Here is an 18,438-nt window from a genome sequence, read left to right as displayed (position 1 = left end):
GGGGGGGGGGGGGGGGGGGCATGTTGTCATTGTGTCACCACCAGTAATGAAATGTTGCTCTGCTTCTTGTTAACTGTCAGGAGAAACAGGATGTTCTCCAGCATTTCTAATACTCCTTACAGTGTATGTAAACACATTTAACACATTCATCAACGCAAATTACAAAGTGAGAGTCAAACTGAATTATTTTGACAAATAAGGCAGTTTCTGTACAGTCTTTATCTTTGCATGTCTATTGGGGAGTTTTTGACCACCAGCAATGCTATGGAGCAATTGTTTGATGAGCGGACTGCAGTTTTGTTTGGGCAGTTGAGAAACAGACAGGAAGAAGAAGGCTGGGTGTAAACGATGCAGGTTTTAAAATGTAAAGAAAAAAATATATCTCTGCAAAGGTTTTATGAGGAAGAAATTGCATTAAACATTTTTGTCAGACCTCAAGGATACACACAATGCATTTTGGTGAAGGAAATTAAACAGAATTTGTGTTTGTTTACAAGAAAACTCTAACTTTAAAAGTCATGTGAGTGATGACGGACAGTTTGCTGGTTTTCTAGAAAATGGTTAAAAATCTCAATTTCCCAATGGGATGTCTTCACATTGTTTGTTGTGTTCGACCAACTGCCCAAAATCTGTCAATTTATACACATTATTAAACAGAGAAAGCAGGCCATTATGTTTGACACATGGCATCTCAGCTTCAAAAATGTCTGAAACTTTTTTTATTGATTATCAGAAAGTTTGCTGATACTTACATTTCTTGCAATAATATGTAAAAGAAATAGGAAGGAAGAGAGCTAAAGAACTGACACATATAGAAAGTGTACTTCATTAGTGAAAAGGCTTATGGTGTGATCTTCTTAGCTGTCTGATGTTTAGCTTTTGGCTGTCTGCTCACATATACCCTGTTTACTGTATAGACTCTTTCTCAGTGCTTATGTCTCGGTATGGGAGAGAATATTTTACTGCACTACGAGCCGAAACCTTGTTATTAATGATTTTACTGTTGCTGTTCATCTCTGTGAGAGCAGTTTTAAAGCTTCTGTCTTTTGTCTCCAGCTGTCTAATGGAAGACACACTCTCCACTGATCTAAACAGACTTATTGGATATAGAGACACTCCTTTAAAACCACGCAAGACTGGCAGTCAGCCATACACACACACATACACTAAAGGCCCTTTGTATACTAGCTGCTTTGTGCATTTTATACATAAGTACTTGTGTTTCAGCTATCAAAGGCAGATATACAGGGTAAATGCTGTGTTATTGCTCGGGGTATGTCGTTCTTCATTTTTTTGTCCATGTCTGCTTGTTTCTCTCTCTAGCTTTTCCCTGTCGCTCTCTATCTCTGTCTTCTACCTCTGGGCAGAATGACAGTGCAAAGTTAGCTTTGAGTGCAGAGCTGAGCTGAGCTGTAGGAAATCAAAATGTAGTCTATTTAATCTTGGTCTTCTTTCTCTGTCTGGCTACTGGCCATATCCTCAAAGACAGGCAGATTAAATCATTGCCAAGTGAACTGAGCTCCTTTATTATTAACATATTCGCTGTTGCAAATATAATATAGTGTAATATAGTGACAGGGTTGTTTGTTTACTATGTTTCATTTCCCCTCCTCTCCCCTTTTGATGCATATAACTTAACATCTGAACTGAAAGGACGTCTCAGATTTCATATCAACTGGTGCATCAGTAGTCCTCAATTGCACCACCAGAAAACCATAACAAAACCATTTTCACATTCCCTTTTCTCCTTATATTAGAATATACTGTCACGTATGTTGAACTACGCGTTTTCTGTGAAAATAGATGTAAAAAGGGAGAGAGAAGGGCAGTATAAGCTGCAACTTTTTTTAACCAGTAGCTACTACGCAGATGTATTTTGAATAGCTGTTGAAACAACCAATGCTGAAGAAGTGAAGTGGGAAATGAGAGCCGAATTTAAAGCTGCTCCTTGTTATTTGTTTGTGAAATTTAGAACAAATATGCGGTAGAGAAAATTCCAGGCGGTGTTTTAATCCTGCATGTTGTGATCCAAATGTTGTCAGCTAGTAGTCTGAAAAGGAGAAACAGAATGAAAGAGAGGGACAAAGATGATACAGAGGGAATGAAAGACAGGTGGTACAATGCTTTGATCAGTCAAATACAGAAACACAAAAGAGAAAATGAGACAACGTTTGAGGACAACAAGGATGAGTGAATATTTATGGAGCATTCGGAGGTGAACACAGACAGATGGAGCAGTTGGAGGTTCACAGAGAGTCAGGGCCGACCTTCTGCTGTCTATTGAGACTGGAGGGACTCTGCAAGGTCGCCGTATGTCTGCAGATTGGGAAGGTGAAACGACAGACAGTGGGACATGAGAGAGAAAGAGAGACCGTGCAGATAGAGAGGGGTGTTTGTTTTGCTGGCGTCTGAGAGAACGAGTGTGTGTTCGTGCTGTCCCTGCTGGCAGTGATTCAGCAGTCTGTTAGGTAGCTGTGCGACATTGGGAGGCTGCTTTCGCCACATGGGAGAGTGTGATCACGGATCAGCTGTACATACGTTATCACGATGTACTGTATCATGACTGAATCTCTGGTTTTAGTCACTAAGTTGATCAATACGTGATGGAATATGCATTCTTATAGCATAAAATAACATTCCCCCTAAAGGGAGAGGATGATTTGATTCCAGAGCACCTTGCTGCTTACTTTTGCAGGGAAAACTAATCTACAATAACATCTTAAAGATAGATAATTCTCTTTTATTACAAGCTGGGTTTTATATTCATAGTCATTTTTGATAACATCGCACTCATCAAAATAATTAATGAGTTTATTGCTACAATAAAGACAGATGGGACAAGAAACATGAGCGGTCAGCCAAGTGTGGTTGTAAACAAGCCAATGATATTATTATTGCAAATTATAATGATAGCTAAAACTCCACAAAAAGGGCCTACACATTAATCCTTTAAGACATGGAGTCAGTATTAGGCCATGTGTTATTTGTAAAAATATGCTGCATTTCATAACTTCTTGCACATTTGAACAGCGTATCGCCAAAGATGATGGAGCATCTGGTGTCACGTTTGTGAATTTGTTTCTCCTCGTTGTTGTTGGTTTTGCAGAGTAATGGTAAAGTTTAAAAATCTTTAAACCTTTTTATCTAAAATGTGTCAGACTTTTCCAGCAGTTGTAGACCCAGCTGCCTGGATAAAAACCCAAGTTCAAACATGGGATCCAAAACACTGCACCACAATTTGTTCTGCCACAAAATCCACATTTTGAAGGAAAAAATGTCCAAGCAAGTGTCCAAGGAAAACTACAATTTGACAGAAAGCTTAAGTCCAACAAAATATCCATTATAGTAAACTTTCCAACAATCACTTCTCATACAGTGTGAAGCTGTTGAAGGTAGGCATACTTCTGCAACAAGACATAGAAAGCCAGCTAATATTACTTCCAACAGCAAGAAGGCCAGCTCTGCGTCTACCTTTTAAATCACTAAGTGGTCAGCAATGATATTTACTCTTATCTGACAGCTTCTCTCTCATTTTCTCTTCTTAGCTTCCGCCATTGTTCTCTTAGGTCTATTTTCTTCTTCAATTGGCTATGTCCATAAAAGCTACTAGCCCAGCTCCAGGTCTGGTACATCAGCTGCATCGCTGCTCTCCATCAGCGTTACCTCCATAAAATATGATCCTGTTTCACCAAAATCAGTGACATAGTTGGTGGTGTGTGACTTACTTCCAAAGCATTGTCCCGACCTGGAGACCAAAGTTACATAGTGCAGGAGCAGGCGTACATGGCGCAGAGTGGGAATGAATTCAGTGGAGCATCAAAATTTGATTTTGAAGCTTACAGAATGAGGCTTTAAATAAATAGAGTCTATGTGATGTCTTAAAGTTGCTTATTTTGACTTACCAAGGGTTCAATACCCTTAACAATACTAATTTTAAAGTGATACGAAAATGAAAGAAGTAGACCAAATCCTTAACTTGCAAGATGTTGCAGCAAATGTTACATGAATCATTGATTTTATTAATAGACTCTTTTTCTTTATTAAATGTATAATATATTCAGTTTAGTTTACTTGTATAATCATATGTATTTCAAAATAAATGGAAAACAATGGTAATATGATATCTGCATCATTTCACTGAATTCTGTATAAACAGGTGTTATGAAAACTGTTCAGAAGCTGATTACCCTTCTACTAAAATGCCATTTGATTTGATTTAGGAGAAATACTCAACAAAGTGAAATCTCTCTCAGTCAGCAGGTTTATTTTAAATAAAGAATATATTTAGCTATTTAGCTGAATATAGTTTGTACTGCACACACATACCAGAAGGCCGGAAAATGAGCTTTCCAGAATCCTGTGGATCAGCCAGGAGGTGCTTGGCCTCATGCCGGAGTAGGAAAACTGAAATGTTTGGCTGTGTACTGATGGCACAAGATGATTAATAGTGTTTCCGTCGTCAGGCTGCATAGTCCTGGACATCCACTCCCTGTTCTCATTATGACTGCTGTCACACAACAACCTTTAGACCCCAGTTTGACCTTTTTCGTCTGACTGGGTCCTCCCTATAATGAGTACGTTTGACTTCATCGTATAATTAGAGGCTGTAATCAATCTGGGAATAATGACGAGATGAAAGAACTTCCTCCAGGAACAGAAGCATAGCACACAATATATATATATGACACAGTTGGCATGCAATCTGGATGTTGGCACAAAGATGGGCTTGTAGCCATTTTAATTAGATGGCATAAAACTATGAAACCCAACTTGCATAAAGGACAGATTTGTATATGTTTATAAACACAGTGTGATACAGTTTTTGTATTTTACAGTCTTGCACTAATAACCCACTGAATTTAAAAATAAAACTTTTTTTTTTTGCTGTTAATATAACCAACAATAGTCATTTTAGATCATGTAGATCATAAAATGTATTACTTAACTGCTTGTTTTTTCCTGTTGTTATTTTAAGTTTTTATTTTACATTTATTCACTGAAACTCTTATTTTTTTTTTAGAGGTAACGTTCCAAAAGCAAATGTTCACAATTGAGATCTTGGAACCAGGGATTTTTTGTCATTTTTGTTTCTTAAACAATTCATCAGTTATCAAAATACTTGCAGATTCATTTTCTGTTGCTCAGCCACATAAACTATGATTTCCTTTTACACAAATGTTTACAGATATAAAGTAGGAGTCTGCAAGTTATTGTAGAAACAAATAGTTTTGGTTTGGCTAACGATACACATTCATCACAGCACATTTTTGCTGAATAGAATGAATTGTGAATGTAGTGTGAGAGCAATCATGAATTCAGTGAATCTATATAGTCAGACAGGCAGTGAGCACAGACCGGTGGAGCACTCAGCTTCGTTAGCATTGTGCCACCTCAGCGCTGACAGGCATGGAGCAACTTTTACTGCCACCCTCATTAGGCACTCAGTCTCTGCCAGCTGAAAACCTCAAACCTCAAACCTGAACCCCACCCCAAATGTCTGACTGTGCCCTAGGACGTCAGTGGGTTTACAGCCACACACACACACACACACACACAAACACACAACACACACACACAACACAACACAACACACCACACAAACACACAGAATGCTGTGGTTGTTGATCTCTTTAGTTCTTCTTCTTTGTCTGGCAACTCCTCCCTGCAACCACATCGTGTGTGCTTTTATGTGTGTTTTAATGTACAGTAGAGGTGGATTGCTGGGATTTAATGAGTACATAGAGATCTATATGTTTACTGCTTTAAAATTAAGCGTGCAATGTAGGGGTGTACATAGAAGTCATGGTTTATGGTCCTGGTTTAGGAGTTACGGTTTGGTGCAAGTTCGGTACAGCGGGGGAAAAACCCAAATAACCTAAATGTGCGTTAGCCTGTTCGATGAGTTTTTATTTACGTATCCTACAACAGTGTAGCAACGCCGACACACCTTGTCTTATTCACAGCTCGGTTCCTGACCAGGAACCTGAATTGAAACTGGTTTAAAGGATTCGGGCGGGTCTTTCATCTCCGGCAATTCATTTGCGCTCGCCATAGTGTGACTGACTCACATGTCAATCGACTGCTAACATCAGCACGTGTTACTAACTGCATATAGCTAAAAGTTTCCATGCAGAACCTGAACTTGTGAACTTTTGTTCTGCATTAAGTGCATCCATCTACAGCACAGCGTGACAGCAACAGATCACAGCTCATACATTTTAGTCTCTTTAAACAAACTCTACTGTACAAGCTGATGATGTGTGTACTTGTATTTATGGGGTTGTATTTATGGGGTTGGGAACAAACATATTTTTACAGTCACATAGTTACATTGCATTCATTTAGCAGAGACTTATGTCCTTTTAATAAGTGGATTCAAACTCAAAACAAAGTTAAAAGAGCAACAGTGAAAAGGCGTTTATTTCTTTTTTAAAGAAATTAGATGGAAGTAATTGCTAACTTGGAGTGTCGAGGTGTAGCCTGAAAAAGTGGGTTTTCAGCCTTGTGAGGACTCTTCTCCCATCTGAGGACAAAACGCTTAACCACCCACATATTTTTGGATTAACTTGGCTTTCGGTTAAAGTCATGCTTTGGGTAAGGTTTGGGTAAGGGCTGCAGTTAGGTATGCAGTGGTTATGGTTTTGGTTTGGGCCTTGTGGGAATTAATGTCAGTCCTCACAAGTCACATAAACAAGCAATTTAAATGCTTGAAGGCAATCAGATTAAGTGACAGTGTATGAGTTAATGATGCAGGGCCATGTTGCAATCAGCTGTGATGACAATTGATGGATAAAATAGTGGGCTGTAAATCATGCCACCCGTATTCAATATGAGACTGTTATCTGAATTGATGGTTCCTAACCTTTGTAGCTTTTGACTCCTTAAATGACACTTGTGACCCCTCACGAAAGGTTAGGACCTGAATGTGGACATTAGTTGTGAGACGTTTTTCTCTACTAACTAAAAACAACTAAAACTAAAATTAAAAACAAACAGAGAAAAGTATAAAAAAAACAACTAAAAAACATAATTGTTACAGATTTTCATACTGTGACTTCTCAGTTTTATCTTGGGATGATTTGGGGGCTTCCAACCCATAGTTTGGAAACCACTGATTCGACTCACCAATCTATAGTATGACATTTTAACCACAGTGGGCCTGATAATGAGATAAATGAGGGGAAGACAGTAAAATGGAGAGAAATAATTGGAATGACTGGTTTTAACGAAGGTCAGCCACCACCCACGCATGGAGATGATGTATGAGATGTATTATTTTTTATTATTGTTTTCATTGAAGAATCACAAATTCTGACAGGGACAGGGTTTTTTGTTTTGTTTTGTCAGATCAAGGATCATGACAGAAAAACAATACAGACTAAATCTACAGTGATGCATCACCACTGGAGGCATGTCCATTGATGCTAACATTATGCAAGACCAAGAGATAAATAGTTCGGCAGGTTGGAAGAATCAATACGTTCCTCTCCACTGTTTTATTGACATAACCTGAAGGGTCATAAGGACCCGGCACAGGAAATAAGAGTCTTAAGGTCTTAAGGTCTCTGCACCTGTATCTAACATTGGTAAACGCTGCTACATGTGCAGTTTTTGACCATTTATATAAGGGTTTTGTTGTAAGAATATTATACTGTTATGCTTTTCAATATACAGTCAGTAGTTTGTGTATGAACATGTAATGTTTTTGTAATGTTGTTAATGTTAATTTTGTCTGACTGTGAGTGTTACAATATATATGCGATTATATACAAGATATTTCATATAGAACTAATTATAATACTAATAATAATGTATTTAACATCTTGAGTGCCAGACATATACTTGTACTTGCAACATTTCTACAGTATAGTATTACTTCATCAAGGGTGAAGCATACTTTATTGTTTTAATTATATGTGACTAAATAACAAATTATATAAAATGTACAAAAATATATGTATATTGTTAGTGTGTATGAAAGTAGCCATAATTATATAAAACACATATAGTAATATAAACTGTTTATAAAGACACTGACAGTCTGTGGAGGCTAAGTAAGAGACAGACAGAGAAGTAATAAATAAAAAAGGATTACACAGAGGGAACTAAGATACTGAAAGACTAAATGCTTAAAGCTTTGAGAGAGACTGGTTATCTGCAGGGGTGGATATCATCAGGCCAAGCTTTGAATGTCGATGCCATATATCACCTCTTGGCCCTGCGCTTCACCGCAGACCTCTGTTAATGTATTCTGGTGAGGAATTTTCCATGACCGCAGCCGTCTTTTTCCTCTTATTCATCATTTAGCTTTTTCAACCTCCCACATACACACCACACATCACATTAGAAGACAACAGTGACTGTTATTTCTGATTAATCATTACTTCATTTATTATACCAGATGACATCATGACTAAATAAATGTTTGTGTAGTTTGCACCATTTACAGGGCTTTTTTTTCTTGAGTTTATTCTCAAAATGTGTCATACTTTCCACTGTATTAAATTTCAATCTCTCAACAGCTTCTCCTGCAGAGTTAGATAATTGATTCATCATTTGATCATATTTCTCTGTTAACACTTTAAAACAGCTTAACTTACAGTTACAGTGTCTATACCTTCTTTTCCCATCTTAAACCAGTTTGTCCCTCTTTCTGTTTTCTTTTATTTCCATCTCTAAGCTTTTCCCCTCTACCATTACCTTATTTGTTTCCACATTGGTTGCAGTGTATTCTCCATCCGCCAGCTTCTGTTATACTTTACTTCCAATTATGGTAATCTACAAAGGTTTAATAGCATTATAATGGTGTTTGCACTTGTCTGTGGAGCCAAACCTGAATGCTTAAAATAAATATTTGCAGAGTCCTAGTGGTTACCCAGGTTCACAGTTTGCAGTTTGTAATAAGAACACAATGTTATACATGAGAACTACACAAAGCATCAAAACATGAATACAGTGACAACAATCAAAATCCTCAACATGCAACTTTATTCTCTATTTGTAATTTAATCCTTTTCTCCTTTTTTATTTGTCCACAGGCTCACTTGCGCTCAGTGGATGTGAAGATCTTGCAGCAGTTGCTGGCCGTCCATGAAGGCATCGAGGCAGTAAAGTGGTTGCTGGAAGAGCGCAGCACACTGACAAGCCGCTGCAGCAGCCTAACCAGCAGCCAGTACAGCCTGGGTGAGGGTCCTGACACCTCCTGGAGAGGCTCCTGGAGCAGCCTGCAGGACCCCAATGACAAGCTAGACAACATCTCAATCGGCAGCTACCTGGACACCCTAGCGGATGACATGGACGAGTACTGCCCCTCCAGCTCGGAGTCAGTCATCTGCTCCACCACACCGCTGGTCTCAGAGGCTACAGCTGGGGGCCGGACAGGGGGAGGCACTGGGGCTACGGTCACGGCAGCTGGAACAGGAGCTGGGGTAGGGGTGAGGTCTGGTACTGGGGCTGGAAGTGGTATTCGGTCTGGGGCAAATGAAAATGGAACTGGGGTTGGAAATGGGATGGAGGTGAAAGGTGGACCAGGGACTGGGGTCACCAGTGCTATCACTGGGACTGGGAGTGCTGGGACTGGAACTGGGAAACCAGCTGTCAGCTCTCAAGCCAAGTCTGATGGCCCCAAGCAAGATGCACCGGTCTGGACCACAGCTGCAGAGACGGGTAAAGGAAGCCCTGTTTCTAAGGGCAACACCCAGACACAAGCTGTTAAGGTTAATGGCGTCCTGGAGAAACCAACCATGCAAACAGGCAGTCCGACTCGCCCCAGCCTCAACGAGAAACTAGGAACCACCCAGAGCCCCAAACTTAAACCGTACAAAAATGGAAAGATCGACTTGGATACTTGCAAAATGAATAGCAAAATGCATCTGGAGTACGACACGCACTGGCGGTGGGTGCAGTCGCAAGAAGATGTGACGTTTTTGTAAGAAGGATAATAACATAGGGGACTAAAGCCACTATTGAACACTCCCTCTGTAACATCAAAGACCAGATCACTGAAGGACAGAAGAAGAGCGAACTGCTGTAGTGAAATGCACATAGTGAAGCTTTCCTTCGACACTGGGTTTGAAAGACAAACAATAACTGTTTTTGTCCTGTTGTTCCCCCCTGTGACTGCACTAACTTTCTATAAAACATTGATGTCAGTATTAAGGTGGATGCACATTACAGGATTTTGACCACATTTAGCCAAACTGGGCTGCCTCAAACAAACTTAGGAAAGTCATTTTTAAAATCCTGTGTCATAGTTTTTCTCAGGGTCTTTCTTGGCATTCCCTGATTTTTCTCTTTTTTTCTGTTTTCTTTTCTAAAGCACAGTGAGACGATCTGCCAGAGAGCTGAAACATGATTTCAGATTGCTTGACATCATTCATCAACCAATGTAATTTAGAGGATTTTAATTAAAGTTTGATCTCATCCAGAAAAATAAACCAAAATTCCTCTGCTTACACTGAATCCATAATTAAAACCCAAGGTCAAAATAAAGACCTCTTAAAGAATATCTGCTCTGGGATATCCTTAATTACTTCATTTGTCCTATGCTAGGCACTCTACAATCATTGACCTTTAACTCCACTACTAACAGCACTGATAGAGCCTATTGTACTGCATTTAGTAGAAGACCAAAGTTTTCCCCTATCAACCTACAAATTAAATTTATTGTATAACCCTGTTGACTTAGACAATATAACTGAACGCTTAATGGTTGGAGACAGTATTAAACATAAGTATCAAACACCTTTTGATAAAATCTGTAAGTGTGTTTCTCCCCGAACTCGTAGCTTACCTGAACAAAAAGTAGAGGATATGAAAATAGAACACTGAGGTTAGTCAAAGTTTCCCTTATTGAGAAATAATGTACCCACTGTTAGCATTTGTGTCTTTGTGGAGCTAATACCCAACCATCTGCAATATTGTATATTCACTGAATCGCAATACAGCTACTCTGTGCATCAGGTACTAGTCGTGACTGATTGTAGGCAAATACTGAATATGGCTAAAATGTTCTCCCTTTTTTTTACCAATGTGGTAACGTGTTAGTTTTTATAAGCAGATGTTGTGCCTGATTGGTGTAAACCTTAACTACATATGCCTGTACTTTCCCTCCTGATACGACTGCACTGTTGTTATGATAATCTGAGTTTTTTGACTGATTTTATTGGTATTATTGTTGTCTCTTCGCCTGGCCTCTGCTTGCGTGTACAAATGGCTAGACCAACAATCTGTGTGCTCTCACCATGTGAGTGTTGACTGGTAAATGTGTTATGTTGGCTGGGTGGATCATTGTGCATGCCCTGTGCTGCAAGCTTTATTGGTTAAATCGTGAGAAATGCGTGGAAGACCTAACACAATCAGAGAAGAAAAGCAATATCTCTTGAAGCCTTTCTACTGGCTTACATAAGCAGCCTCTTTCAGCAAATGAAATCTAATATTATTGTCTGTTCTTCAGGAGTTTCCAAGACTACTGACAGGGAGAGGATGTGTGTGTATGTTTGTGTGTGTGAGAGAGAGAGAGAGAGAGACAGATGCCGACTGGCTGCCTGAGCACAGCTGGCCTGTCAAGGTTTGGATAAGAATAGATGAGTCCCAAAGGTTTTTAAGAGTTTTCAGCTCATTCATCACAGCGGTACTCCATCTCCTACCAGTCTGCAGTTAGTCATGTTGATGCTGCAGGGATAGTGCAACACATTTTACATAATCAGTACAAAAGTATTTATCCTACAGTATACTTTGTGACAAAAAGAAAGCTTCTCGTAAAATGTTCGTCTTACCCTCTGTCCTCCCTTATATGACCTTCTGAAAAAGCCGACATTTGACTCAGTGTTAAGTAACACTGTGCCCTTCGGTACCCCTGTCAAATCACTGCAGGGCTCAAATTCTAAAAATGTCCTTTTAAAGATGGGTATGTTTGAAACTTTTCAAAACTAGTGCTGATATAACGCCTCCTAAAAGTGCGGGTTCTAGTTTTTCATACATTTCATGCACTGTAAGGGCACAGTCACATGCTCGCAAATTCACCTCTTTACTTCACTTGGAGTTTAGTGAACCAATATCAACCAATATCTAAGAAGGACCGTATGTGCTTGCCTCGGCCATAACAAAGATACATTTTTCCAAGTGTATTCGAACCACCAAACTGACAGTTTGCTAAGCCCCAACCTCATTGATGCTACACCTGTCAAGCTTTTTGTTTTTGCATGGCACATATGCAGTTAATAACGGTAACATAGCAGATTTACAACTTTTTTAAACAATGGGTCCTTGTTTTCAGAAAGAGGTAGACAGAACCTTCTCATTTCAAGCCAGAAACCGCTGACTTTGCCATCTAAAATGACAGTATAAACCATACTGTAGCTAGCGATAATCGATGGCCTTGAGGATTAATCAATGGTTTGGCAAACGTAATCTGCTATCAGGTCACATTGGCTAGAGTTGCTAGAGTGTAAACTTCTCCAAATCCCATAAAGTGCTAATGATTGAGTTTGGAATGGTTTAAACACACTGTTTTCCACCTTTACACATATTACTCTGACTACAGCCCTGTTTACACCGCTTAAACACATGGAGAAATCCTTAGCTTGACAGGCTTGTCGTTCAGGAGATGGTTTCAGCAAACTGTCAATCAATGGACGGTGGCTCTTTCACTCTATGTAAAGAGTTACTGTTAACTGCTTGCTTTAATATATAATGCAAATAGTTGTTATGCCATTAACTTGAAGTCAGCCAGTCCAGTCAATCAATTCACTTTCTGCTAGGTCTCCCTGTAAAGAAAATCCTTTATAGGCAGCACTGAGATGTTAAACTCAGCATCTCCATTTGTTTGAGCCACTGAAGTGTTTCCTCTCTCCTACTCCTGCCTTTCTTTTCATCCTACTTTCCACCACCACACTGGTTCGATGGAAATATTCAGTCTGTGCCAACACACACATCATGCACACACAATGCCCTCTCGCCTGAGACAGCACCATAAAGCCAGCACCACAGAAACAGCGACTGTAGGCCAGTCCTGGAGACAGGAAAGGAAAACTGTGCTCAGACTGGACCTTGAACTCTTGGACGAGTTGGAACATAAAAAATCTGTCCCCCTGTTTTTCTTTCCCTCTAAATCTCTTTTAATACAAAAAAAGAGCATCTATCCATCACTGGATACGTATTTCAACCATGGTATATTATCCAGCCACAGTATAGACATGAAGTCATTTAAAACCTCCTTCCTTTTTTAACATATGTGTTGGCTGTAAAGCAATACAGTATGCCAAAGAGACAGCCTGCTCTACTAGTTTGTGGTTTTCTTTCCAAATTACCGAGCCATATGGGGGGAAAAAATACATTTTAGTGCAGGGAACAAACCTGTAAAACACATTACATCAAGCTATAGTGTGTCTCTCTGAATCTATACTGTAGCCCAAGATGTTGTAATGTGTTTTCACTGAGAACATCCAGTTTAAAATTGGAATATGAACATTGTTTTAAACCGCTCACTGGCAGAGATTTAATGGGTGTAGGTGCCAGGAGAAATGGCTTGTGGCCTCATTGTTTTTGAAAGAGGGATAATAACTGCTGTGTGCATGGATAAGAATGGAAGTGTGACTAACTGGCAAGCTTGTGGAAAATACCTTTCAGTCAAAGCTGAAAGCTTCTCTTCACTTTCCAGAATTTTCAGAGGGTATGGATTCAAAAACAACCTGGCAGACTTGCTCCCTAAAATCCTCTTGTTCTATCCTTTTATGATGTCCAGGATTTATCAGATGTCCAGTGCGTGATGTGTTTGCCATGGCTTCAGGTGCCAGGCACCCTCCAGCTATTCTGGGCACTAGACAAACAGCATGATTACATAGATGAGTGGATATCCACACAGTTGCCATGACAATGAGGCCAAGGAGGCTTCAGCTCTAGTGGCTACATAAAACAATGTTGACTGCAGTGCCAGTTGCAATATAGCAGTACTGTTTGAATGATGGCAGGTGAGATGAAGGAGATGATAAGATGACTTATGATGAGTCAGAATACCAAGCATTACAATGATGTTTAACACCTTTATAGGTAATTTGTGATGAATCCTGTTTACATTTTCTTCCTAATAAGGTTGATTAAATTTCATATGTACTGATGGTTTATAGATCAAGAATAATAAAGAAGCAGACAACTTATTAACATTTTTAACTGCAGACTTGATTATTAAATCCCTTTTATTTTATTTTTTTAATATTATTTTTCAGCTTGTTGGTCTTTATTTGGTGGTACAGCGTAGGCAGTGAGCTACCGGGGTGCGCTTAAACCCTTTTTATTAAAGACTTATTAACATTTACAACTGTAGACTTGATGGTTTTTTTAGAGCATCACCAAATACAATGGATAAACACCAACCAATGCAAGCACTTGTAAATGAATGACTTATTAATCATTATAAGGCCACTACTTACAATTTATACATAATTCATTAAGGGTGACTGAGGAAAAGATTTCTTCCAAAATCTATTTAATTTCAGTGATGCTTTCCTGGTTAAATAAATAACTCACATGAATAAATATATAAGTCCAAAGTTAAATAAGACATGTGTAAAACAAATGCTTACCTTTCTTGTCCAGGTGCTCTAGAAAGCTGTACTCCAGATGTCTGCTTCTCAATGACTTGCAACACTGCTTTTAAGCTTTTCTGTGTTTTTACATTAGGAATTTGGTCTTTTCTGTTCCTTCCTAATGTAATAAAATATCAAATTAAAGGGACTGATTAGCAACATTAAAATGGTGAGAGGCAGAAATCATCAGAAGCTACCCAAGGTATCGATTTTGTGTCCTTCTTTTCTCATTCCCCACTACTCTGTTCGCATTAGTACACAGCTCAGGCACTCTCTCTCTTTGAGCTACCTGAAATGCTGTCAGGAGGTATTTGCCTGTAAGTTTTGGACATTTTTGAGAAGCTAAAAAGACTGGTTGTGTCTCCCTAGAGGCAGAATAGAGTGATAAACCACGAGCTGAGAAGTGTAACACACAGCATGCAGTTAAGAGGAAGCTTCCACTCCTCCGGTGTCCTGCTGTTTTCTTCCTTCTTCTTTTACATACACAAATACACACACACACAAGCACAATTTATCCCGGGACTGACGTGGGTCTCTAGGTACCTGACAGCTCCTCAGAGAGAACCATTAAGCATTTCCTTTCCTTGACTCTTATTTATACTTTATCCCTGTGTGTGTGTTTTGTTCACATCCCCACACAACTGCTTAAAGAAATGAAAGTGAATTGAAATAAACCCCGCTGAGGGCACACTGGGCTCTGAAACGGGCCCAAAACTTAACTTGGGCAACACAAAGCTTAGAGGATTGAAAGATAAAAGCCACAAAGACCGACTGCAGTTCACTGGATCAGTCGAATCAATATCTTGCTTGAGTGAGTGAAATTGTTTTTATTTCCATGGTACGATGCATTTTTATTATTTTGTTATGCAATGTGTCCAGAGAAAAATGTTATTTTTTTCTTTGTAAAGTGGAAATGTTCAAAAATAACTAATTATGTTCATTAATGTAGAAAACTATATTATGCAGTATGTAAATTATATGAGCTTATCCAATGATTAAAGATATTTTAAATGTTTTTTCATGTGTTTTTATTACCTTATTAAATAGGGTAGTGGGACATGCAGTTTGACCTCTTGATCCTTTGGATAGACTCTGACACTGTATAAGATATTTCCCTTGAGGAAAAACAAGCAAATAAGACATTTAAAACCATACTGTCCCCACTTCCACTTCCATCAGCTGCTGTTTTTCTCTCCTGACCTCTTAATGTAAACTACTCTGTGTGCTTTCAGTGACCTTTATGTAGATTTCTAATCAATACTTGGACCAGCCCCTTCCTCCACGCTTACAAAGGTTTAATCAATGCAGATCCATTAGCATTCAAAGCACTTACTGGCCATTTTCCAAAAACAACTTCAAAAGTAGTATAATATGCAGTTCGATGAGAATTGAGAAGGAATCAATGTCTTTCTTTGGGTGGTAGCTTAAAGAAGGTATATGGTTGTGTGTTGACTTTGATAGAAAGGGTACATACACTAATACATTATAGTATATACAGTATAACTTTAGCCAGGAGATAACTAAATATTTAACACATGTAAGAGTAAGGCCACTGTTCAGGTTTATGGTTACTAATCGCAAATGCTTCCTTAAAAAGTAGAAGGTCCTAGCATTTACTTTCATAAATTATTTTAATGTTTTTTAAATATTTTTGTCCAGAGACAACAACAACCTACTGTAGAAACATGGTGGTTTAATATGGAAGACTCCATGGAACAATAGACATTAGATCCTTCTAGATGTTACACACTGGACCTACAACAAAAAACACATCATAATTATGATATTTTTATTTGTAAGTTATCCATCTTTTGCATTCACACAATGGGGCATAACACCTCCTGACATGCTCACACCTTCATAAGGTCACAGGCTTTAGCCCCAATGTGGTATTTGATTGTAAAGAGCTTCTTCGATAAGCTGACATCCTCCCATCTGTATATTCAGTGTGTGCTCATGTACAAATTCAGTGTTATCCATGTCCCCAACCTTTCCAGTTACAACTAAGCAGTTTTACTGTTTATCTGCTCTAATGGGGGCAGATAGTATCAGTCTCATGTAATCTACAGCTCCTTTGTCTGTCTGTTGCTACCATATTCTCACTGGGTTGTGTGAAAGGAGGGTGAGGGGATTATAAAGGAGGGGAAGATGGTGGGATTGTGATGCAGTTGTGTTGTTGTTGTTTTTTGCAGATCTGAACATAAGCTGGCCGGTTTAACAGATTGAGGTGATGTTGGCGGGATGTGTGAGTGAGAAGGTGGTGTTTGTGGTAAGAGGATGGGTGTGATGATGCCCTCTGGGTGGGTGAAAGCCAGGACCCTCAGCTGTCAAGGCTAAAATGTGGATTAGTGAGGAATGTAAAGTGTGGTGGCTTAGTCTAAAAAATGATATAAGTGTGTCCACTGTCCTGTGTCCACTTTCATCAATATGACCGACCTCTGGCTGCAAATAATGTTGTTGCTGTCAGCTGTTATTTCAGTGCACCTAACTCCACCCCTCCTCCTTCACAATTCAGTCAGTCCAGAGTGTGATGTGACTCCAGATCCAGTCACTTGAGCTTCTCAACAATCCTGCTCCAGCCTAAAAAATCTTCTAATCCTCACCACCGCTGGTATTTAGACTCTATCTAGGATTCCTACTGCAGTTTCATCACCCTATAAATGTAGTAGTTTCATAAACGTGTTAAGACTGCTCAGCTATTATTATATTAGGCACTCAAAAGCCAACAAATTAATTGAATTAATAAGTCCAGTAAGCCTTGATTTCTTTGTTTCTGTGATTCAAGTATTTATTATTAAGGACTAAACATACAAATGTCAACAGCCTCTATTGATAAAAAAATAATAAGTACAAGCAGCATATAATAGTTAAGTTGGGGGATTCCCATGAAAGTAACAATGTTTAAATAATGAATGTAAAAAGAAACTGACAAACTAGATGAAAGCTTTTATATTTGCTGTTCTGAACACTGCTGTTGAGTTGAGTGAAATGGGAAACATCCATCCACACTGATTGATTGGAAGGTGATCTATAAGGTGCTGTGCAGAAACACTACAGGCATCAGGTCTTAGCACCAATTATACTGACAAACATATACATAACATTTTAAATGTAAAATAAAAAAAATTAATTATTTGGAATTTTGCACATTACCATTTCACTTATGACAAACAAGTCTTCCCTCAACCCAACTAAAGCTGTGCAGACAGGGTGCAGCTCTGTTGAGATGATGAAGTGCTGTGTTTTAATGCTGGTGTCAGTGTCAGCCATTGATTTTCACCGTCCAGGAGACAGTGGTTTTGTCTGGTAATGCACAGCTCTGCTAATTGAAGCAGGCTAAGTGTTTGCGGCTGGTGTTGATGCCTGTGTCAGCAGAGTCTTTTATTTTACAACCAACAACCACAAGAAGCAACCAGACCCCGCTGATGCTAAACAGACTGTAGAGCAGCAAGTTTTAACTCGCAGTCCATCAACTGATTATGCAAATGCCACTGGTTCAACCTGTGTTCTATTCAGAGCCCTGACACGGTATTTTTATTTCCACTTGAGCGTGTTTTTTTCCACAGTGGGTGGCAAGTGCATGGAGTACACGCAAACAATGTGGATAGGCTGTAAAAGCAGAGTGCAACAGTGGGAAGGTCAGGAGGAAGGCTCCCTGCTTCCAAGACTGGGGGGGACCCTGGAGAGACACAGGGGGTTGAAGGAGAAAACTATGGTAATTTGACATTTTGTGAAATCTGCTTATTTGCTTCTTGCTGAGAGCGGAGAAGACTGATATCACTGTAATGTTTGTACAATAAATATGAAGCTAGAGCCAGAAGTCAATTAGATTAGCTTAGCATAAAGACTGAAA

At 39.1% G+C, this 18,438-nt stretch overlaps 1 protein-coding gene across 1 annotated transcript in view; it reads left to right on the top strand.

Annotated features, from left to right (window-relative positions):
• Positions 1–15,569, top strand: part of lurap1 (leucine rich adaptor protein 1) — a 19,997-nt gene extending 4,428 nt beyond the window's left edge. Inside the window, exon 2 of the mRNA XM_035653821.1 lies at positions 9,039–15,569. Within this exon, the coding sequence (XP_035509714.1) occupies positions 9,039–9,932 (894 nt within the window). The 3' untranslated portion in view covers positions 9,933–15,569. The remainder of the gene's footprint in view (positions 1–9,038) is intronic.
• Positions 15,570–18,438: the final 2,869 nt, after the last annotated feature.

The sequence above is a fragment of the Morone saxatilis genome, unplaced genomic scaffold (assembly GCF_004916995.1).
Source record: "Morone saxatilis isolate NCDOM2014 unplaced genomic scaffold, NCSU_SB_2.0 Contig12, whole genome shotgun sequence".
Lineage (NCBI taxonomy): Eukaryota > Metazoa > Chordata > Actinopteri > Moronidae > Morone > Morone saxatilis.
This window is presented reverse-complemented; position numbering and strand designations above follow the sequence as displayed.